This window comes from Mus caroli, chromosome 16 (genome assembly GCF_900094665.2).
Source record: "Mus caroli chromosome 16, CAROLI_EIJ_v1.1, whole genome shotgun sequence".
Classification (NCBI taxonomy): domain Eukaryota; kingdom Metazoa; phylum Chordata; class Mammalia; order Rodentia; family Muridae; genus Mus; species Mus caroli.
Genome location: NC_034585.1, coordinates 14055235 through 14076926, shown reverse-complemented (window position 1 = coordinate 14076926; position 21692 = coordinate 14055235). Strand labels below are relative to the sequence as shown.

The following is a 21692-nucleotide window of genomic DNA, read 5'->3' as shown; positions in this document are numbered from 1 at the left end:
TGTGTGTGTGTGTGTGTGTGTGTGTGTGTGTGTGTGTTTAATTTGTTAGCATTTTTTCTTTTGAAAAGCTTTTAGGGCTAGAGAGATTTCTCAGTGGCTGTTCTTCCAGAAAACCTGTGTTTGATTCCCAGTACTCATACGGCAACCCACAGCTGTCTGTAACTCCTGCTTTTGGGAATCCAGTACCCTAAAACAGCCAATACCTGCAGCTAAAACATCAATGTACATAAAATAAAAATAAATAAACTAGGGTCTGGAGAGATGACTCAGTGGTAAAGAGTGCATGTTGCTCTTGTATAGGACCCAAGTTCAGTTCCCAGCACCCACATCAGGTGCTACAACTGCCTGTAACTCCAGCTCCAGGGGATCAGGTGTCCTCTTATGGCATATGTGGGCACTGTATTCTCTTGCACATGTCTCTTGCCCACACATAAACACATAATTAAAATAAATTAATACAAATAAAATCTTAAAAAATATGACTTGTTAGATAGTGTGTGTGCATGCATGCATGTGCACATGCCACAGTACACATGTAGAGGTCAGAGGACAACTTACTGCAGTCAGGTCTCTCTTTCCATCATGCTTAGGAAGTGGAACTCAAATGGTCATGGTAGGCAGCAGGTGTCTGCCTGCTGAGTGGTCTCTCTGGCTCTTTGCTAGCATTTTGCTGAGGAGTCCTGGATCTGCCCAAATATGGGATATCACTGGCTGGGAGCTCAGTTTCTCATGTGCTGTCCATTTCAGTGTCAGGTACTCCAGGCCTTTCAGAGTCAGTGGGAAATGTGTCTTCCTCTGTCTTCCCTGGTGCTTCCTCTTCACGGCATCCTTAGAAGGCTGCTCCGTGTCATGGCCTTGCTCACTGAGGTCCAGCACTTGCTCAACCTCATAACTAGAACGTAGAACACGTTGTTGCATCGCCCAGCGTTAGCATCAAATACCAATTGTATGCTGGTGCTTATGGTGGCAGTGAGATGAGGTTAGCACTACAGAAACGCCCAGGTCTCTTGGTCTGCTTGCTTCTTTCTAGGCTTTTGTGGAAGTGTCTCATGATGAGGAGCACTGGCTTGGTTAAGTCCAGGAAGTGAGGGCGAGGAGATGGGGGAGTGTGCTAAACAGCAGCAGCACCTTCAGATGATATCGGCTATTAGGAGGTCACAGTGTTCCAAGTGTCCCTGTGTATCTGGAATGTCACCCAACCACTTTGTCCTCATCTGAACGAGTCATGCAGACTGCATTCTAAGATTCCAGTAACCATCCATAAATTTGAATATTTGTGTGTGTGAAATATAGATTTTAGTGGTGTATTTATATCACTATCATCATATATAGTCAAGTTATATATTATATAGTTGTATATTTATTTTATTGCATATACATACTAACTACATTAGATATGTGTTGTAGATCAAATATATAAAGTTCTGGGAGAAACATGCCTACCTCAGTTTTGCCCGACTTGGCTTCGCTGGGCTATTGTCTTGCTGTCAACAAGTCAGCACCTCACCACATATGTATTGCCACACATACATATATGAGAACTACGTATACATACTTATACATGGTCTTCAATCTTTTGATCCTCCAGAATTACAGGCATAGGTCACCCTACCTAGCTGCCACCTTTGTTTTCAATCTGAAAAGAAGAGAAAGAAAAAGATTCCTGGGCTGGCGAGATGGCTCAGTGGTTAAGAGCACCGACTGCTCTTCTGAAGGTCCTGAGTTCAAATCCCAGCAACCACATGGTGGCTCACAACCACCCGTAATGAGATCTGATGTCCTCTTCTGGTGCATCTGAAGACAGCTACAGTGTACTTACATATAATAATAAATAAATCTGAAAAAAAAAAAAAGATTCCTCAGAGCTAAGCATAAGCGGACCCTGGAGACTTTATGCTGTAGCTGACCCAGGCACTCTGATGGTGGGAACGCTGGCGACAAATACGGAGTGCTGCTGGCTATCACGAATGGAGAGCCGATGTTGGAGTCCCTTAAGAATGTCCAGGTCCTGTCAGGTGCTCTGAGGTTGTCAGTGATATTTGAGGGCGTAAATGGCAGTCCTGCTGTAGAGTTGCAAGCTGTCTTCTGATGCTGGCTACTGTCTTTTTATGGGACACTACCAGACAGACAATAGCTTTGTAAATTCTGCCAATTCACAGAACACATCCAGAAGGCTGCCCTCTCTAGCCTAATGTGCAAGGTGCTTACTGCCACTCCACTGAGGTTTAGAGTGCCAGGGTCACTCTGCCAGACCCCTGTCTTCATCTCACTGTGCTGGACATTTGCAGGCCCCGTGGTGGGGACCTGGACGTTTTCCAATTGTAGTTGTGTTGGGGTGGAGGGAGATCAAGGAGAGTAATTGCTCTGGGGCGGTATCAGGCTTGACTCTACCCCCAACCTGGACCCAGAGAAGGGGTTCAGCAGGTTAGTAGAGCAGCTTCCTCACCTAGGGAGGTGGATGAAATGTGGAGTAAGCCCTAGGACCCTGGTCAGCTCTAGTCTCGACTAGAAGTTTGGAAGTTTACTCGCTTAGAGGGTTATTCTGCTACGTGACGCGGTGCGGGGACCCTGTACAGAACCCAACCAGGGATGTGAGTCGTGATGCTCGGGCTTATCTGGCGCCTGGCAGCGAGGGGCGGGCCCTGCACGCAGGCGTTGTAAACTAGCGGGGCAGGCGCAGTGCGCACGGTGGCAGCGACGGCGACAGCAGGTGGGTCATAGCGGGTCTGGAGGGACCGCTGCTGCGGGAACGTAAATGCAAGAGAAGGCTTGGGTGTCTAGGGGCACAGGGACATGGCGGAGGCAGCTAGCCTCAGCAGCCGTGGCTGCGGAGCTTATGGCGAGGGGAGGTGCACCACAGCTTTCACATCCGGGAATCGGGCCCTCCCTTGCAGCCCTGGCCTCCTGGCTTCAGGTGAGCTGTTCCTCCAACCTGGCAGAAGAGGGGGTGATCGCTTTTCTCTGAGGCCATGTCCCTTTGGCCGCGTTCCCGGCTGCAGGAGCGGCTCCTGTTCCGGGTCCTGACAACCTGGCACTGCTCCAGGGAAGCCTCCCATTTCTTCTTGCTCATGGTGCAGCCTGTTCCAAGCCTGTTCTTAAGCAACCTCCCACTCACTCACAGAACCACCTACCTGGTTCGCAGGTCTGCTGCAGGTCTGCTTCTCCCTGCCAGTTCCACTGCCCTGAAAGCTGACAGGAAGGACTTCCATGCGTTCTATCCCTCTGCCCACAGTCCCTGACACGCGTCCCATCCAAGCCTTCTAAAGTAGGTTCATGGTGCAGCTGTCCTGGGCTCCTAAGGAGAGGAGGCGAGGACTGGGGTGGGCTGTCTATGAAAGAATGGAGGATGGTTGGTTATTCCCGCTGTCTGTCCCCAGTAGGTTCCAGAAACTGGTTCAGTACTCCGTCTGCCATGGCCCGGGGACTGCCCAGTACTGCCCATTTGGCACGCTTCTGCCAGAAACTGAACCGTCTGAAGCCACTGGAAGAGTCTAGCATGGAGACATCACTGCGGCGCTGCCTGTCCACACTGGACTTGACCCTACTGGGTGTGGGTGGCATGGTGGGATCTGGGCTCTATGTGCTCACAGGCACAGTGGCCAAGGACATGGCTGGCCCTGCTGTGCTCTTGTCCTTTTTGGTGGCCGCTGTGGCCTCCCTGCTGGCGGCCCTATGCTATGCAGAGTTTGGAGCCCGTGTGCCCCGTACTGGCTCAGCATACCTATTCACGTACGTGTCCATGGGGGAGATATGGGCATTCCTCATAGGCTGGAATGTGCTTCTAGAATACCTCATTGGAGGTGCCGCTGTAGCCCGTGCCTGGAGTGGCTATTTGGATGCCATCTTTAACCACAGCATTCGCAACTTCACGGAGTCTCACCTGGGCGTCTGGCAGGTGCCCTTCCTAGCTCACTATCCAGATTTTCTGGCCGCTGGCATTTTACTCGTGGCTTCTGCCTTTGTCTCCTGCGGAGCCCGAGTCTCCTCCTGGCTTAACCACACGTTCTCAGCCATCAGTCTGATTGTGATCCTCTTCATCATTGTCCTGGGTTTCATCCTGGCCCGCCCTCACAACTGGAGCGCAGAAGAAGGTGGTTTCGCACCCTTCGGCTTCTCTGGCATCCTGGCTGGCACAGCCACCTGTTTCTATGCCTTTGTGGGATTTGATGTTATTGCTGCCTCCAGTGAGGAGGCCAAAAACCCACGGTGGGCGGTGCCCATGGCCATTGCCATCTCCCTCAGCCTGGCAGCTGGTGCCTATATTCTGGTCTCCACTGTGTTAACCCTCATGGTACCTTGGCACAGCCTAGACCCTGACTCGGCGCTTGCGGATGCTTTCTACAGGCGGGGTTACAGCTGGGCTGGCTTCATTGTGGCAGTTGGCTCTATCTGTGGTAAGGGACCCTTCTGGGCAGGGTGGGAGGGGACAAGGTAGAGGGCCCTGCCCCAAACCTCTCAAAATACTTCTATCCATGCTCCAGCTTTACTACTTGTATAATAAGTTTATGAAAACAAAGACTTGCTGGCAGACCCTCTCCCCACAAATTGTACACAGAATATCAGTCTGGTGGCACATGCCTACAGGTCCTGCTTACAGGCAGTCGTTGAGCTTTCAAAAGGTTCATTAATTGGCCTGAACAGAAGTGCCCCAGTCCTGGGTGGGAGGTGAGAAGCTGACACCCTCATTACACATTCTATCTGTGAGCCTAGCAGTGGCCCGCTCTGAGCTTATCTGCTGTGCTGACTGCTCCCTGTGCTCTGCTGCAGCCATGAACACCGTCCTGCTCAGCAACCTCTTCTCCCTGCCACGCATTGTCTACGCCATGGCTGCCGATGGGCTCTTCTTCCAGGTGTTTGCCCGTGTACACCCCCGGACACAGGTGCCTGTGGTAGGAATCCTGGTGTTTGGGGTCCTCATGGCCCTCCTGGCACTGCTGCTGGACCTTGAGGCACTGGTCCAGTTCCTATCCATCGGCACCCTGCTGGCCTATACCTTTGTAGCCACCAGCATCATTGTGCTGCGTTTCCAAAAAGCTTCTCCACCCAGCTCCCCTTGCCTAGCCAGCCCTGGCCCCACAGCTAAGAAATATGACTCCTTTTCAGACCATATACAGCTAGTGGGTGCTGAGCAGACCTCAATGTCTGAGCCTGGGCAGCTGAGGCCAGCCCTGAAGCCCTTCCTGGGCTTCCTGGATGGATGCAGCCCTGGAACCGCTGTAGCCTGGGCGCTTGGCATCTTGGTAGCCTCGGCTATCTCTCTGGCGTGTGTGCTGGTCTTCGGGAACTCAGACCTACACCTCCCACAGTGGGGCTATGTCTTGCTGCTGGTCATCAGTGGTGCTGTCTTTCTGTCCAGCCTCCTGGTCCTGGGGGCTCATCAGCAGCAAAAGAAGCAAGACACTTTCCAGGTACACCTCCCCCCTCCCCCATGCCTCATTGATCCCGTTCCTTCTCAGTCCTCCCTGTTCCCTGTGCCTAGCCCTCTTAGGCTACCTGAGAATGCACAGGGCTCATGGGGCTAGGGAGATAGGTTTGTCCGTTCTTACTTGCTCCAGCTTTCTGCATGGTGTGGGTACACATGGCTCCAACTCTCCAGAGGTGAGGAAGGGTTCTGTGGAATTTCCACAGTCAGGCTCCGGGCTGGCGTATATATCCTATAGCCACGCTTAGACTCACCCTTGTACCCCCAGATCCCTTTGGTGCCCCTGACTCCAGCCCTGAGCATCCTTCTCAACACTTGCCTCATGCTGAAGCTGAGCTACCTGACCTGGCTACGCTTTATCTTCTGGCTGCTGGTCGGTGAGTGGGGCCTGGGCTTGGACCCAAGTGTATTACAATGGGAAGATCAAAGAGGTCAGGTGGGGTTGGAACCTGGCCCTCACACTCTCACCCATTCCTGCAGGACTTGTCGTGTATTTTGGCTATGGCATCTGGCACAGCAAGGAGAACCAGAGGGAGCCATTGGAGCTGACTACAGCACACTACGTGGTATTCCCCAGTGGCAGCCTGGAGGAAACTGTGCAAGCTGTGCAGCCCTCTAGTCAATCACCAGTCCAGGAGTCAGGTTGTGCTGAGTAGCTGGCCACGGAGGCTTGCTCATGGAGGTCTCCATCCCCAGCATCCAGAGGCCAGACGAATTGGCAGCTGCCTACTTAAGGAAGCTTGGGTTTGAAGCCTGCCCAGACTGGGCTGGGAGTGTTCTCAGAGCCTCAACACAGGAACGGAGTCTTTGGCTATCATGGACTAGGCTGAGGCTAGTGCTGGTGTGGACTTGTTGCTCACTGTCTTCCTGTTTATGATTAACTCTGGATACCTGGGCAGGTGGGGCAGAGTGGGCAGGGAAGTGGCCTCAGCCCCTGAGACCCAGAATAATAACTAATCAGGTAGTGTTGTGACCAGCTGTCATGTACACTGTGGTATTCTTCATAGCGCTGAGTTCTCACCTGCCTGGAGAACCAAGCAGTTGTTCCTAGTCCACAGCAGAGACACTGAAGGCTTGTCAAAGTCTTTCTGAGGAGGAAAGTTCCATGCATGATGTGAAGAGGAGTATATGACAAGACAGGAACAGATTTCTGACATGTTCTCAGCAGCGTGTGCATGTGCATGCGGGTGTGCACACATGTATGTTCATATGTGAGTGTGTGAGTACGTGTGTGTGTGTGTGTGTGTGTGTGTGTGTGCACGCGCACACATGCACAGGTGGTACTTGAGGTGGGAGCCAGGTCCTTGAGATTGTTAGACAAGCATTCCACTACTGACATATACCACCCCCCCCCCAAGATCCCTGACATGTTCTCTAGCAGGGAATATCTATCACAATCTGGATTTAAAATGGGTAACTCAAAAAGGCATTGGATGTCAGGATCTTTTGATTTTCCTGGGCTTCCAGGAAACATGTGCTCAAGGTCTGCTTAGGGCCACTGAAATGCACTGAACAAGCAATGCCCCCAAGACACTCTCCCTAGCACATTCCTGCACGCTCGGGGCAGCCACCCTTGCAGTACACACTATGTACAGACTGAATTGACTGATGTTTCCAGATTCAGGCTCCTGGCCACAGCTCATTCTCTTATTGTCTCTGTATACCTGGGAAATGTTTTCAGATGGATCCCTTGGGTTCTCTGCTACCTAGTCATCTCCAGGGCAACAGTGTCCCTGGGAGGTGGGCTTGGATTAGTGCATGAGTGATACACTTGGGTATGCACAGGTACTTGGACCTGCATCCACTACTTCCAGCCTACGGCTAGAGTTCAGAGAAGGAGAAAACCCTAGGTCTACTCTGAGCCTCCTGCTGGGGTCCCCATGGCTGGGCCATCTCCCTTTTCTTGTTCCTCCCTTTAAGGACTACACAGGACTACGACTACTTCCGGCTTTGGCAAGCTTTACTTCAGCAGTGATATCAGGGGTCTTTGGGTCCCCCTCCCCCCAGGACTACTGTGTCCACGTGAACCACCTCCAGGAGCCGCGCCTTCCCATCATAGTCCTTTGCAGGGCACAGTCCTGAGAGCTGAGTGGCACCAGGAACTCCAAAGGTTTTTTTGGAGGCTGTGGAAACCTGGAGATCCCAGCTGTTGCTGCTGTTTTCACCTCAGCCTTGGTTCTCTCTCGGTGACCACACATGCACAACAAAACTGCCTCTGTACTTCCTAAACTATGCCCTACACTTGGACCAGGTTCGTCTCTGCAGCCTGTCCTTGCCATCCTTTCTATGGGCTCTGGTGCGCAGGGAAAGTCTCACTGAGGGAAGGATCACGGCCTCACATGGTTATAGATCCAGAACCAGCCAGCCCTAAGGAACCTTAGTGCGCTTCATCGAGATTATACCTCAAAACTATGGCGCTCTGGCTGGGGCCAGAGTTAAGGTTCTGGCAGGCACGTGCTTCAGAGTAGGCTGAGGTTTCCAGGACTGACTAGATGGCAGTAAATCCTAGACATGCAATTTCTCACACCTTAGGCTCCTGAGAAACCTGGTAACCAGGGCCAGGGCAGGGATGGAGGACATGAACTGGATGGCAGAGTCCCCCAGCAGACATATAGAAAGTTCCAAGGATGCCAGCCACCACTCATTCAGCCACATCGCCCCCCACCCCACCCCTCTGACCGAACCCAGGAGAGATTCTGCATTCGGAGTCTGTCGGAATTATCCCAACCCACCTCTAGTCCCGCTGAAGCTTTGTCCTCCGTCTTCCCAAGCCAGAACCCTCTTCATTCCCAAGCCCTAGACTTTAACCAGCAGGGAGAGGGTGTAAGCCTCAGGAATGAATAGGCCAGTGGGTGACAGCCATCCAGACAGGCCACGGGTGTGTGGATGCCTGGATCCCATCAGCAGGAGACATGGGGCAGGTGCAAACCACTCCTAGGACACTTGGGTAACAGGGTTAGCGGGTGAGAAGGCTGGCTCTGTCTATGCACTGTTGGTAGTCGTCTTTGGGGCTCTTGCCTACAAAAGCAACAGATTAGGAATCAAGCTAACATCTCCCCTGAGTGAGGCAGAACCCAGTGTTTAGGCAGAGTGACCTCAGCTCTGGGACACAAGCAGGCCCACAACTCACCTCTTCATATTTGGTTCTCCAGTAGAAACCGGCCTCTCTATCCACGTACAGTAGCAGCAGGTCACAGAGGAAGGTGACCTGGAAGAGGCAGGACCTACCATGTTCCTGAGTTCTCAACTTGCCCACCCTCCGGAAACAATATGTAGATCCAGCAGGTGCCAGCAGGCCCTGGCTGGTGGTTACTGCAGCCCAAGAGAACCTTAGGTGACTAAACTCACCATGCCCAGCCAAGCCGCTCCTGTGCCCACTGTGATGGCCGTAGGGATGAGCGCAAACTTCCCTGCCTGAGAGACCTGGGATGAAGCTCTCGGACTGTGGCTGTCCTCCCCACCCTCCACTGATCCTTCCCCTGGTCTGAACTTTACCTGCCCAGTGACAAGAATGTCAAAACGGATTCCATAGAGCTTGAGCAGGCTCCGGGTCTCCACACCTGAGGCTGCCCACCAGTGATTGGCTGTCCTGGGGATAGCAGAGAAGACTCCAGTGCTTGCATACTGTGTTCCAGGCTAGCTTATCCATGGACTCTACCTGGTCTTGAGTCCTAAGGCTCCACATAGGTTTTCAGGATAGCGGAAGCAAATCAGAACCTGAGCAGGGCCTGACTGAAGGGAGAGCCCTGCTTCTGAGAGTCAGAGAGGCAGGAAGCATGCCGATCTAGATCTCGGCAGCACAGGTCTGAGAGAAGGAAGGCAGAATAGCCGTGAGGGCTGGAGGAACTCTGAGGCAAGGAAGTCCTGTAGCACAGAACCAGGGAAGAAAGCAATGCGGGTGCTGATGCGGGTGCTGTGGCAGGCTTCAGAAGAGGCATCCCAACAGAGAGGTGCCAGCAAGGGCCCGAAGGCCAAGAAGCCTTCTGCAGAAGGTTGTACAAGGTGGGGAGCCAAGCACAATGAGTCACTGCCATTAAACCTATGGCCACCTGTGCACACCAGCTACTACGTGTAATAAAATGATATTACATGGCAGGAGGAGCCCAAGATTCTCTTGGGAAACTAAAAGATAGGACAATATTTGTAATTTAAGATTTCTGGGTGCTTCTGGGATCAGAAAATAAAATATTCAGGAACACTAATAACACAGTGGGGGAAATATAAAATGTTAACTTAATCTACCAATAGCCTTTCCCTACTTCCTTCTTTCTCCTCCCGCCTCTGTCGTCCCCTCCCTCCCTCCCTCCCTCCCTCCCTCCTCCTCCTCTCCTTCACCAGGTTGCCTCAGACTGGCTACAAAGCAAAGGATGACTCTGAGCTCCTAATCCTTCTCTGCCTCCTGAGGACTGGGATTAGGGATCACAAGCCTGTACCATGACCGCCTATCCAAGTCCAGAGTTGTCTGTGACAATGGGACGGTAGTGGAAGCATTCCGTGACAGTATTGGGAAGGGTGAGCACACACTATCTAATATTTACTCTCAAATAGTTCTGAGGTCACAGGTCCAATCCCTAGTGCTGCCAAGGAAAGAAAAGGCAACACTAGCAAACCAGGTACGGTGGTTTGACTAGGAAAGGCCCCATAGACTCATGTGTGTGAATGCTTGGCCCATAAGGACTGGCACTATTTATTAAGAGGTATGGCCTTGCTGGAGTGGGTGTAGCTTTGTTGGATGAAGTGTGTCACTGTGGAGGTGGGACTTTGAGGTCTCCTATGTTCAAGCTATGCCCAGTGTGGAACACAGAGATGTAGAACTTTAGGCTCCTCCAGTACCATATCTTGCCTGCACTCCACCATGCTTCCTTCCATGATAATAATAGGCTAAATCTCTGAAACTGAAGCCAGCCCCTATGAAATGTTTCCTTTTAAGAGCTGCCATGGTCATTATGCCCCTTCACAGCAAGGAAGAAACCAGGTCAGAAGTACATGAATATTTGTTTTACTAGTCTGAATTTTCCCACAGAATTTTTGGGGAAATTTTTAAGATAAAGTCCTACAGGGAAATTAAAAATGTAAAGGGTCAGGCTGGAGAGTTGGCTCAATGGTTAAGAGCAGTGACTGCTCTTACAGAGGTCCTGAGTTCAATTTCCAGCAACCACATGGTGGCTTACAACCATCTGTAATGGAATACGATGCCCTCTTCTGGTGTGTCTGAAGACAGCTACAGTGTACTCATATAAATAATAGATAAATAAAACTTTTTTAAAAATGAAAAGTGTCCTTGCTCTAGGGACACAGGGTCACCTGGGAGAGGCCATGAGAAGATCTGCAGGTGGGTAGCAGGCAAGTGAGGGAAGCAAGGTGGAGCCCGGGGACCGGGAACACCCAGAATCCTTGTACACACAGCAGAGACCCTGAGTCCAAGCTGGGTATGTTCCTACAGATCTAGGTGGAGGAGGCCCTGAACCAGGAACAGCAGCCAGCATTCGAGCAGTTAGGGCCATACCTGAAGTTGTACCCCTTCTGCTGCAGCTGGAAGGAGTACTGGGGACAGCAGTCAGAGCCTTTCGTGTCCAGGTTGCAATCCCAGTGAATGCTGATGCCCACAGCACCACCCTGCACACAACACAGCCTGTTCCACTGGTGTATGGTCCTGGGAACCTGCCCCTGAGCTACACAGGACTCTGCCCCAAATAACTTACCAGCAAGGCCAGGTCCTCAAAGTCCCCTCCAGCCATGGCCACAAGGTCCCCGATGCGGAACACTGGGCAGTACGGACTGGAGAGTGGATCATAGAGACAATGCTTGAAATATGTGCTGTCCCAGGTTAATAAGGCATTGGTTCTAGAAAGGACATTGATAGCAATCAGATGACTCAAGAAGCATGAAGGATATGGGCTCAGCCAAGACCTGCCCAAGCTACCTGGAGAAGTTGAACTTGCTGAAGGTTACAGTATTTTTGATGAAGAGTGTGAAGTTCTTGGCCTGAGCTAGCAGGGGCTTCCTGAAGATAGACGGTATGCTGGCATCATTTTGCTTATTCTGGGACCCTGCCCTGGGAGAGAGAGGGAAGCTTACCTGGGCACAGCACCACTCTCCACTGGGCACCAGCTCCAGATCTCACAGGTCCTATGGGTTCCGTTGAATACCACACACTGACCAGTTTTTATGCCTTGAAAATACAAAATGAGCTCCAAGTCCTCTCATCTCCATGGATCCTGAGGAGGCTGTGGAGTATGGGCTTGTTGGCAGAATGGGATGCTGCACAGACAAGCTCAGCGGGGCCTGCATTCAGGGACCCCCAAGTATTCCCTCCCCTTCCCTTATTCTAGCAGAGACACGAGAGGTCCAAGGCCACAGTTACCATGGCTGTATGTCCCCGTCTCTCCTTCGGGGCAGTCTTCATCAGCCCAGCAGTTAGCCAGAGGAACGGAAGGATGCTGAGGTAGGTAAGAGAGACCCTAGTCATCAATAGCACAGAGGATGCCTCCAGTTTGTGACTCAGCATCACAGACTGCAAAGACAAGAACTCCAGCTTCGTCCCAGGCAGCCTGGGTCTGGAAGCACAGGGAAGGTGAAAACTACAACCTAGGAGGGAAGAGCCATCAGCAACATGGTGAGATGCTGGTACAGGGCTGTGTGCCCAGAGCTCTCTGTTCAGCTCTGTTCCTGAGACTCAGCTCTTCTGTCCAGTGTAGCTGGGATAACAGAGTGGGGGTGGGGTGCTAAAGAACTACAGAAGGACAAACTGGTGACACTCAGTATGTGGTAGGTGTAGCTATCCAAGAGGGACCTATACAGGGTGGAAAGCCCCCTCCCCCCTGGGCCAATCTTTTTTGCCATACATGGATGGACATTATGTCTACATAATGTCAAAGAGTCATGGGGGGAGCACATCAAGGAAAATGTGGGTGAGCTTCCTGGGGGTCCCTGACCTAAGAGAGGAAGCAGCCTTGAGTTTCAGGACCCTTATGGGGGTTCAGTTTATAGGGAACTCCAGGAGGACCACAATACCATGGAAGCAAGAATGGCTGAGGGATTGAAAAGCCAGGAGACTTAGGACTTTTGTGAAGGATGGCCTAGGATCCAAGGTCAGAGGACAGCTACCTTCTCTGTTTTGCTGTCCCAACCTGTGTCTATGTCTCCAAATCCTTCTGACTCTGAGATGAGAGGTGGGCGCCTCTACCCAGCAGCCTGAAAGATGAGAGGCTGAGAGTCTCTTCCACACACTCATTCTGCTCATACATTAAGTCCAGATTCTTAGCAGAACTCAGAGGGCCCATGATATCTTGGGCTGTCCTTTCTGTAACCTAACCCAGATCTATGCTCTAGCCACACTGAGCAGCAGGAATGTATCCTGAGACACTTCATCCCCTTAAACATGGCCTCTGCCCATGAGGCTCCTTCTGCCTTGGCATCCTGCTGCAGCCACACTGATCTACATCACCAGCTCCTTTAAGATTTAGCCCATGCACTTCCCTGAGTCTCCGCACTGTGGCCTCTGCCTTGTGTGAGCATCATGGAACCTGCTGCCTTGGCTGGACAGTAACTGCAACTTGAAGTACAGGGGGTTGGAGCTCTCTGCCAGCCCAACACAGGGCCTATCCTAGATGTCGTGCAGGGGAGGGGGAGTGTCAAGAAAGCTTTGCAGAGGGATATGACACTCGAGATCATTGAGCACGTGCTTGGAGGGACCCAGTCCCTCACCCAACTCATCAGGTCTGGTGAGCAACTGCCCAGTTACTAGAAGTTCACAAGAAGAATCAAGAGCCTCCGACAGGGAAAGAGGAAGGACCATGTGCTTTTTAAGAAGTTGACACATAGGTTTGATGACATTTTGGAGCTGTCTACATGCTGAATCTGAAATCGATGTCTTCTTAGCGTCTAGAGGTGTGATTCTCCCTAGGTCCCCTGAGGGAGAATCATCCTTTGTACACATATGTCACCTCCTTTGTGGATAGGTGTCAACCATGGACATGTGACAGCCCCTGGAACTGTAATGTGACCAAATACCAGAGCCTGGAGTCCTGCTGAGCAGAAGTTGGCCTTGAATGTGGTGCATATATATGGGATGGATCCTAACTGTTCACACAGAAGCCTTGGTTGGTGAGAGCTAATATGCTCTTTGAAGGATTTTCTGGAATATTCCCAAACAAGGGGAAAAGGTGAGATTGGGAGTGGGTGTGTGGATGCCCCCATGGCTGTGTCAGAATCTAAGAATCGGGGAGAAGGCTGAAACAGGAACACAGTTGGGCTGAAAAGCACCCAGACATCATATATTACCGGAAGGCAAAGCAGAGTGTGCTAGCCAGTCCCCCAGATGACATCGGACTCTGCATATACTAATAAAAGCTGGCAAAGAGGAGAGGTGATCTTCTAGCCTGCCTTTTGCCATTAATGCTCAGGTGAGTGTGTGCCTGGCTATAACCCAGAGGCAGGACCAGCATGGAAAAGACACTGGACATCTCAATGAAACTGTCCCACATCAAGGTCTGGTGTTGTGAAGGTTGGAGACCCCAAGGGGTGTCCTCAGATACTGTGCCGGTAACCCATACTTGGGGTACCCTTGGAAAAGTGATTGGACATATGGAGCCCTAATCACCTGTTTAATGGGAATTAAAGTATTCCTGGTGAACAGCAGATGTAAAGACTCGGTGAAATGACTTCTAGAAAAGTGTAGCTCTTTGCCTGGGATAGACATACCAAGCTGGGACTGAGCTTTGAGCCATGAGTGAAGGAGAAAGGAGACAGGGCTGATGAGAGAAATAGGGGTGTGTGTGTGTTAGAGGCTCTGGACAAGCTTACCTCTGGGCATCTGCCCTGGACTTGAGCTGGTGTCACGAGGAAGTTGGTTACCAGGAAGAACACGTTCTCTCCCTAGAAGGCAAGGCTGAAGGTTGGTCTCAACTGAGAAGATAGAAGCTGACAGCCTGGTTTGTTTGCTTTTTGTTGCTCTCAGTGCTGGGAATGGAACTCCGGATCTCAGACAGGCTAGGCCAGCACCCTCTGAGGTAGAGCCCAGCCTGGGTAGCCTGGATTTTGTGGGAATAGTTTTTGGTCCCATCTAGTTGCCAACTTTGTCCTGCAGAAAATGGCGTCCAGTCCAGTGAAGCAGGTGAAGCTGACTAGGTTTATGGCCTCCCCTGAGCTCAGAGAGTGTCATGCCTCTATCCGTATCTTCCATACAAGTGTCATTTCAAATTCTCATGCACTCACCCAAAGTGGGGACAGAGGGAGCCTGCTGATGTGTGTGTGTGTGTGTGTGTGTGTGTGTGTGAGAGAGAGAGAGAGAGACAGACAGACAGACAGACAGAGACAGACAGAGAGAGAGCAAGCATGCTCCCATAGAAAGCTACTGCCACCTGGAGCCAACAGATGATAGCTGCCTGAGTCACTGGTGCTCCTGTAAGTACCCCTCACTTATGCCTACAGGGAACCACAATTAGTCACTGGTTCACAGAACTAATTTGGAATGAAATTGGTTCATTGTTGGTGCCCTATCTGAGGTATACAGACATTTGTTTATGTCTCCTCAGGAAATGTCACGTAACAGCTGGTAACTGGGTCTAGGTGGAGGGAGAAGAGAAGATGTTCCCTAAGAAAGACAAAGAGGGGCATGTGAGTGACATGAAAGGAATCAGATTGTACTGTGACAGGCAAGGATGGGGGAAGGGTGGTGCATATATCACAGGTCCATCAACTCCCAGCCTCTTCCTCACCACTTCCTTCCAAGACAAAGGCTTGGTGAACTTTTTTTTTTCCTGCCAGAAGGATCCCCCTCTGGATGAGTGGTCTAGACTAGTCCAGTTATATTCAAGGCTGGTCCTGGGCATGTCTCAGCTTGCATGAACCTCTGGACTTATCAGCTTCTTCTTTTAAGCTGATAATCCAAAATTCAGGACAGAGGCACCCATCCTATCCCACCACAGATATTTAAAACCAGCAGCCCTCCATGGGAGAATGGATTTTGGTTTCTAAATTCCCTTCCCTCTGGTGGGAAGCCTGTCTCTTTTGTGTGTGGGATGTGTGCACTCTCACTTTTAATGAGACATGTATTTGCTCTGACTGTGACTTATTTCTTGCCTCTTCATTCTATTTTTGAGCAGGGTTTTTTTTTTTTTTTGGTTTTTTTTTTCTTTGTTTTATTTCGAGACAGGCTTTCTCTGTGTAGCCTTGACTATCCTGGAACTTGCTGTGTAGACCCAGGCTGGCCTTGAAACTCAGAGCTCTACCTGCATCTGCCTCTTGAGTGCTGGGATTACAGGCATGTGCTGAGCATCCAGCCGATTTATTTTATTTTATTTAATGTGTGTGTGTGTGTGTGTGTGTGTGTGTGTGTGTGTGTGTGTGCCTGAAGCCCTCAGAGGCCAGAAGACAGCATAGAATCCCCTGGAACTGAAATGACAGAAAGCTACGAGCTACCATGTGGGTTCTAGGAACAGAACCTGTATTTTCTGCAAGAGCAGCCGGTGTTCTCAACAACTGAGCCATCTCTCCAGCCTCTGCCTTTTAATTCTTTCATCAATGGAAAAAAAATGAACTTGACCCAAGATCCCTAAATGATAGCAAGGGAACTTCTTAACTTCAGCAAGATCAAGCCCTGGGTTCCCGTCCCCTACCTTTCACTTCCAAGCATAAATCATGAACCGAATCACATATATCTCTGTGTGGGTGCTGGGTAGGTGGGGTGGGTGGTATTTTTGTTTTTGCTTGTTTGGTTGGTGGTTCTAGCATTGAAACTCGGAAGCTATGCATGCCAGGCAAGCTCTCTGCCACTTAGCTGCATCGTTAATCTTCCTTTAAAGGAAGTTCCGCAGGCACTGGCTTCTTGACTTGGGAAGCTACACATCTCTGAAAGCTGTTTTCTCACACTGACTCAGAACCCTTCCTCCTGCATCCTATGTCTCTCATGCACGGCAGCTGTGCGGTTGGTAGTGGTGGCTGAAGAATTCTAGCCTCCTGCAGCAGCACTGGGGACCTACCTGTGATGGCTTCACAAAGTCAGCCACGTCCCACAGCCGGTTCTCCAGCTCCTTAACCTGGGTTACAGAAACCCCCTTGAGTTTGGTGATGACAGAAGTCTGGGGGGCCAAGTCCCGTTCCTGGTAGCCTTTTTTGGCCAAGAGGGCCCACCTAGGGAAAGGATGATGGATAGTGTAATGTCCAGATAAGGAGTAGCAGTGCTCACACACTAGGCTCCCAGACCAGCATGGAGGCCTCCACCTTCTGTCTAGCTGCGCCTCTTGCTCTATACCCCTGAGCAGGTGGAGCTCTCAAATGGATGATGGTCACTTTTCACAGCCAGTGCCTTCACACACTCAGCAAACCCAGCTCCCTTCTCAAAGACTTTTCAGATATCCAGCTGGTGGTCTCTCTGAGAGGCTTAGTGCTGTGCTGCTCAGAGAATTACTGCCTCCTGCTGCATCAGGGTACCTTAGGGCAGGAGAACTGCAGACGCTAACAGAGACCAAGATGAAACTGGAGACAAAGTCCCTTTCGTGGGCGAATGGATCTTCCGCTGTTCTCTGAATGGACTAAAATCCCTTCTGACTACCTCTCACCCCCATTCCCACTTTCCCACCAGCTGGGGTTCTAAAAAGCCAATTTTTATCCCTCGGCAAGCAAGACCCCCACAGCAGGCTCTGCAGTCTGGCCAGGAGCAGTTCTTACCCTATCACGTAGGCTACCACTGCCAGCTGCAGCAGCCTCTGGGAGACACCCACCCGACAGTTCCTGGTTAGCACATATTTCTCCGTCTTGTAATCCAGAAACCCCCAGCTCACGAGTGCTGCTGCGGCTGCAGAAGCCATGTTCCCAGTTCCTGCTGGCTGCAACTGCATGAGTCAGCAGGCAACTTCAGCCGCAGCTGAACTGGAGGCCAAGAAGCCATGCATGGGATTCAGGCCAGTGTTGTTAAAGGGACATCTCAAATTCAGCAGGAGCTGGCTCCTGCCTCAGTCCCAAACCCTAGCTGGTGTAGCCCCGCCCCCTTTTGTCCAGAGTCCCTGGGTTGGACCCTATGCATAGAGAGAGGCATAGACCTGTCCCTACCCATCCACTTTGCTTTCTTATATGGTGGGCAGTCAACAAGGGGTAACAGAAGCCCAGAGAAGGGGCTCTGAACTCAAACTTGCACATTCCAAAGAGTACAAATTGGGTTTGAGATACCCCTGCTGGCGCAGCAGCATAGCAACGTCTAGATCTTGAGAGAAAGCTGAGACCCTCAGGCAGTGACCGCATAGCTGTGGCCCCAGAGAAAAACTATTGCTAGGCTACAGATCTGTAGAGCCGCTGTCTGCTCCAAGCGCAGTAACTAAAACACTAGTTCTGGGGTCAGACTGGAAATGTTTGTGAAAAGAACATGAAGGAGTGACTACCCCGGTGTATGGCAGCGGTACGTGCGGTAGTCAGCCCTGGGAAAGAGCGTGCCAAGGTTGTGTTTTCTTCTGCAAACAAGACCCAGTTCCCAGGACGACCGCAGGGTGGGAGGGCGGGCACCGTTAATGGCCAGAGACCACCTGTTGTCCGTAGATCAGATCGATTGGTCAAGGAGGCCAGAGGGACCGCCCACATCCCTGGGAAGAGTTCCAGGCGTTGAGCTGTGTGCTCTGAGTCTGCGTCCCTGACTGGGTAGTGAGAGTAAACATGAACGGTCCTGGCGAGGTTCAGAAGAATGAAGATCAAGAGGGAGAAGCTGCGGCCACTGGGCCTCAGGCAGAGACCCTGGAGGCCAAAAGGTCCTGGACTGCAGATTCACACTCTGCTCTGGAAGCAGAAGGTGCCTCATCGTCCGCGTGGGATCCCGGTTGGAATCCTCACTTGAGGATATTCCTGCAAAAGTGGTGGGAGGGCGGCTAGAACAGACCAGCACCCTCTGTTGGGGCGCATTTCCCAGTATCAGCGGCTGATACTCCTCAAGTCCTTGCCCTCCTGGAGGAATGAGGAGGCCTAACATTTAGAACCGTCTTCTGGAAAACCTGCAAATGAAACACCCTGACAGGCAGTTGTGTCTCAAACTGGAAGAGTTCGGGGCTGGGTGTTCCAACCTATAGGAAAAACCTAGCTAATGGATATATTGAATTTAGGATTGTTTCCAGCCCTCTGCTCCTAGGGTGTTTATATAGACCTTATGACCTGTGGACTGAGAATGTAGCTCAGTGTAGAGAGTGCTTGCCTAGCATGGTTGAACCATTGAGCTCAAGGCTGAACTTAACCAGCAAGCTGGAGGCCAACTTTGGTGGTGGTGGTGGTGGTGGTGGAGATGGTGTGTGTCTGTGTGTGTGTGTGTGTGTGTGTGTGTGTGTGTGTGTGTGTGTGTGTGTGTGTGTGTGTGTGTGTGTGTGTGTGTGTGTGTGTGTGTGTATGTCTGTTTGGGAAGGTGATCTATGATACCTGGACGCAGTGGGGCAAGGACAGCAAACATTTCAGCATTAGGCAAATGCTCCCTTTGGTTCTGACTAGTTTGGTGGCTTTGAGAAAATAATTAATTTGAAGTGTGGAGGTCCTCATCTGGAATATGGGCACAGCAGCCAGCAGAACAAGAAGAAATGGCAGGGACAGGAAAGGGTCTAGGCTATGCTAATAATTAGTTCCTTCTTTGTCTCCCATCTACTGCTAGGCACCCATGGGTTTGGAGAACGGGTCATGGCTACCCTCTATCTGGAGTCTTGCCGGGCCAATAGTGTTGTGCCAGTTTCTTGTCTTCTGCGCCAAGAGAGTGCCTCTGAATTGAACCTTCGGCACCGTGGCCTGGGGCCCCAGGTATCTGTTGGGGGACACTAGAACCACACTTGGCAGGGGGGATGTAGGAGGTAGTGGCCATCTTGTCCTTGATTCTATCTCAGACACTCATAGCTGTCTGTGCCACGCAAGTCCCCATAGCCCATGGGTGGAGGCTGTGTGACAGAGATGAGGGTGGAATTGTAGGAAGGACTCCAGGAAATGAGATTGGGTGGTACCTAGAGGTAGAAGCTGATGTTCTCTGGAGGAGGCGGGAGCTCTGGGGATTTAAACTGAAATTATGACCATCTGTATCTCAATCCAGGGAAGGACCAGGCCCCCTAGGCCACTATGTTTCTCACCCCTTGTACCTCTCTGCTCTGTTCCAGGGGGTCCGGGCGTTGGCTTCTGTATTGACCTCTAATCCCTACATCAAGCGTCTGGATCTTCGGGACAATGGGCTCTGTGGTGCTGGAGCAGATGCTCTGGCTGATGTCCTGCGTAAGAACAACATTATCTCTGGTAGGTAGTGCAGGACTTCTGAGAAGCAGGCAAGCTTGGGGCCCCTCTTTCCCAGGGAAGTGGCTCCCTCCCCAGGCCTTCGATCTTGAGATGTTGCTAGGAGATGAGGAGGGAAGTGTGGGCTAGGTCTGCGGGTTAACCCATGCTGAGCTGCTCTTTGTCTGACCCTCTCCATTGCTCTCACTGGCCTCTCCCTGGTGAGCAGCCTCCCCCCACGCAGTAGACTCCCAGTGCCTGAGTGCAGGGCAGGAGAGCACAGAGAAGCAGGCACTGAGGGAGGGAGAACTGGAAGGGCAAGGTGGGGGCTGGGGGAGGCTGCTTCCAGCTCTGCCGATGAAGCACAAGCTGACCCAGGCAGGCAATCACTGAGCCTGTTTTCAGCTTGTAAAGTGGCCACCGCAGCACTACTTTGCTCTCTGGGCTGTGGCAAACTTAAAAGGAAACGACAGAAGTGGACATCTAAGCTTACACCGCCAGTCCCTAGCAATAGGACAGTGGGGTTATGCTGTTACATCAACCATCACAGAGTAGCTGACATGCTACCACAGCATTCTTCACAGACAATCATGGGGTGGGGAGACCATAGACCCAAGGTAACCCAGCCAACAGTGGCAAGGCTGTCACCATGCTGCCCCCAGATAAATCAGATTGCAAAGCCCCTTCCTTCCCTCAGGCCCGGAGTATTTGTGAGATACAGAGAAGTGAAAGAGGGTGGTGACTGGCTGGGGGTCCCTCTGACCAGGCAGAGTGTGTGGCGCCTGGCTGCAGGTCCCTCTGACCAGGCAGTATTGCTGCCCTCAGATGTGGACCTGTCAGAGAATCAGATTGGAGCTGCAGGGCTCCAGGCGATCTGCACTGCCCTTGCCTTAAACCCAACTGTTGAGAAGATGCAGCTGCAAGGGAACAGGCTGGAGGAACAGGCAGCCCAGCACCTCGCTGCTCTTCTGCTGCATCACAGGGGCCTGAAATCTCTAGACCTCAGCTATAATCAGCTCAATGACCTGGCAGGTAACAAAGTCTGGGCAGTCATGGGTCATGGGTACTTATCGCCCCCTGGTGGCAGGGAAGGGGAATGGGCAGGACGGCACCCAGCTTCTGCCTGAGAATATCAATGTGCTGGTTTCTGCTCATGATACCTCCTCCTCTGGCTGTCCTTCCACTCCAGCCACGGAATTCAATGAGTTCCAGGCATAGCTCACTGCCCTCTGCTGTGAGGAATCTATCTATGAACAAAACAAAGTTCCTGACCTCAAGGAACATACACTCTCAAGACCATTCTCAGGAGTGACCTTCATAAAGAAGCAACTATGAGTCTAGAAAATAATGGATCCACCTGCTATAAAGGGGCAGAAGTTTAAGCAGAAATCTGTGCCTTGGGTAAAAAGGAGTCAGCCATGGCAAGATCATGAAGCTGATGAACTCTTATCATGCAGGCCTGTTTCCTCGACTGGTAGACACCAGTGTGATTGGGCTGGTGGTCTAGGGGAGAATGACCAGGCAATGCTTTGCAAAGGAAGCAGAGGCTATATGCCCATAGATTATGGAAGAAGGCATGGAGGTTTCATCCCAAGTGCTTTTGCAAAAGGGGTTGTAGTATATCTCAGAGGTAAGGTACTTGTCCAGTGTGTGTGAGATCTTGGGCTAAGTGCTAGGGAAGACATGGGAAGGCAACCTTGATCCAGTCATTGTCTCCCAGTGCCTCTGCACGGGCCAGACTGCTGTGCTAGGAATATAAATACCCACCTGTGTCACTCATGTCTAAATGTGTCAATCAGCTATACAAATCAGACCTAGGCAGACCTGTAAGCTCAACTACGTGGAAGATCAGTTGAGCTTAGAGACTTGGGGACAGTCTGGTGACATAAAAGGGCCACTCAGGCCCTGGATCAGCTGAAGCAAATTCTTTTTCCTAAATGTGTGTGTGTGTGTGTGTGTGAGAGAGAGAGAGAGAGAGAGAGAGAGAGAGAGAGAGAGAGAGAGAGAGGTATGCGGGTGCCTGTGGAGGCTAGGACATCTCATCCTCCGCATT

General features: G+C 51.4%; 3 protein-coding genes across 8 annotated transcripts in view; 2 read left to right on the top strand and 1 right to left on the bottom strand.

Moving 5' to 3' along the window:
• The first annotated feature begins 2458 nt into the window (after positions 1–2458).
• On the top strand, positions 2459–7431 carry Slc7a4 (solute carrier family 7 member 4). 5 transcript variants are annotated; one of them, XM_021184814.2, is made up of 6 exons: positions 2459–2710; positions 3143–3265; positions 3381–4394; positions 4768–5408; positions 5691–5799; positions 5903–7431. In XM_021184814.2, the coding sequence occupies exons 3-6, from the start codon at positions 3413–3415 to the stop codon at positions 6076–6078; spliced, it is 1908 nt and encodes a 635-aa protein (XP_021040473.1). In that variant the 5' UTR covers positions 2459–2710; positions 3143–3265; positions 3381–3412; the 3' UTR covers positions 6079–7431. The 5 variants fall into 5 exon arrangements, with proteins under 5 accessions (XP_021040473.1, XP_029326667.1, XP_021040472.1 ...); XM_029470808.1 differs by having other exon boundaries at positions 2666–2710; positions 3378–4394; XM_029470807.1 differs by lacking the exon at positions 3143–3265 and having other exon boundaries at positions 3378–4394.
• P2rx6 (purinergic receptor P2X 6) lies at positions 7369–17390 on the bottom strand. Its single transcript, XM_021184811.1, has 12 exons — positions 17093–17390; positions 16405–16555; positions 14228–14299; positions 11787–11862; positions 11501–11594; positions 11346–11426; positions 11125–11266; positions 10929–11038; positions 8918–9011; positions 8771–8836; positions 8553–8630; positions 7369–8440 (listed from the first exon to the last, which is right to left on the bottom strand). Exons 1-12 carry the CDS (start codon positions 17260–17262, stop codon positions 8405–8407), a joined length of 1170 nt encoding a protein of 389 aa, XP_021040470.1. The 5' UTR covers positions 17263–17390; the 3' UTR covers positions 7369–8404.
• A 648-nt stretch (positions 17391–18038) lies between these two features.
• Positions 18039–21692, top strand: part of Lrrc74b (leucine rich repeat containing 74B) — a 17462-nt gene continuing 13808 nt past the window's right edge. For both annotated transcript variants that reach the window (XM_021185494.1, XM_021185493.1), the window contains exons 1-4: positions 18039–18200; positions 19041–19183; positions 19531–19663; positions 20465–20671. In XM_021185494.1, the coding sequence (XP_021041153.1) occupies positions 18068–18200; positions 19041–19183; positions 19531–19663; positions 20465–20671 (616 nt within the window). In that variant the 5' untranslated portion in view covers positions 18039–18067. The remainder of the gene's footprint in view (positions 18201–19040; positions 19184–19530; positions 19664–20464; positions 20672–21692) is intronic.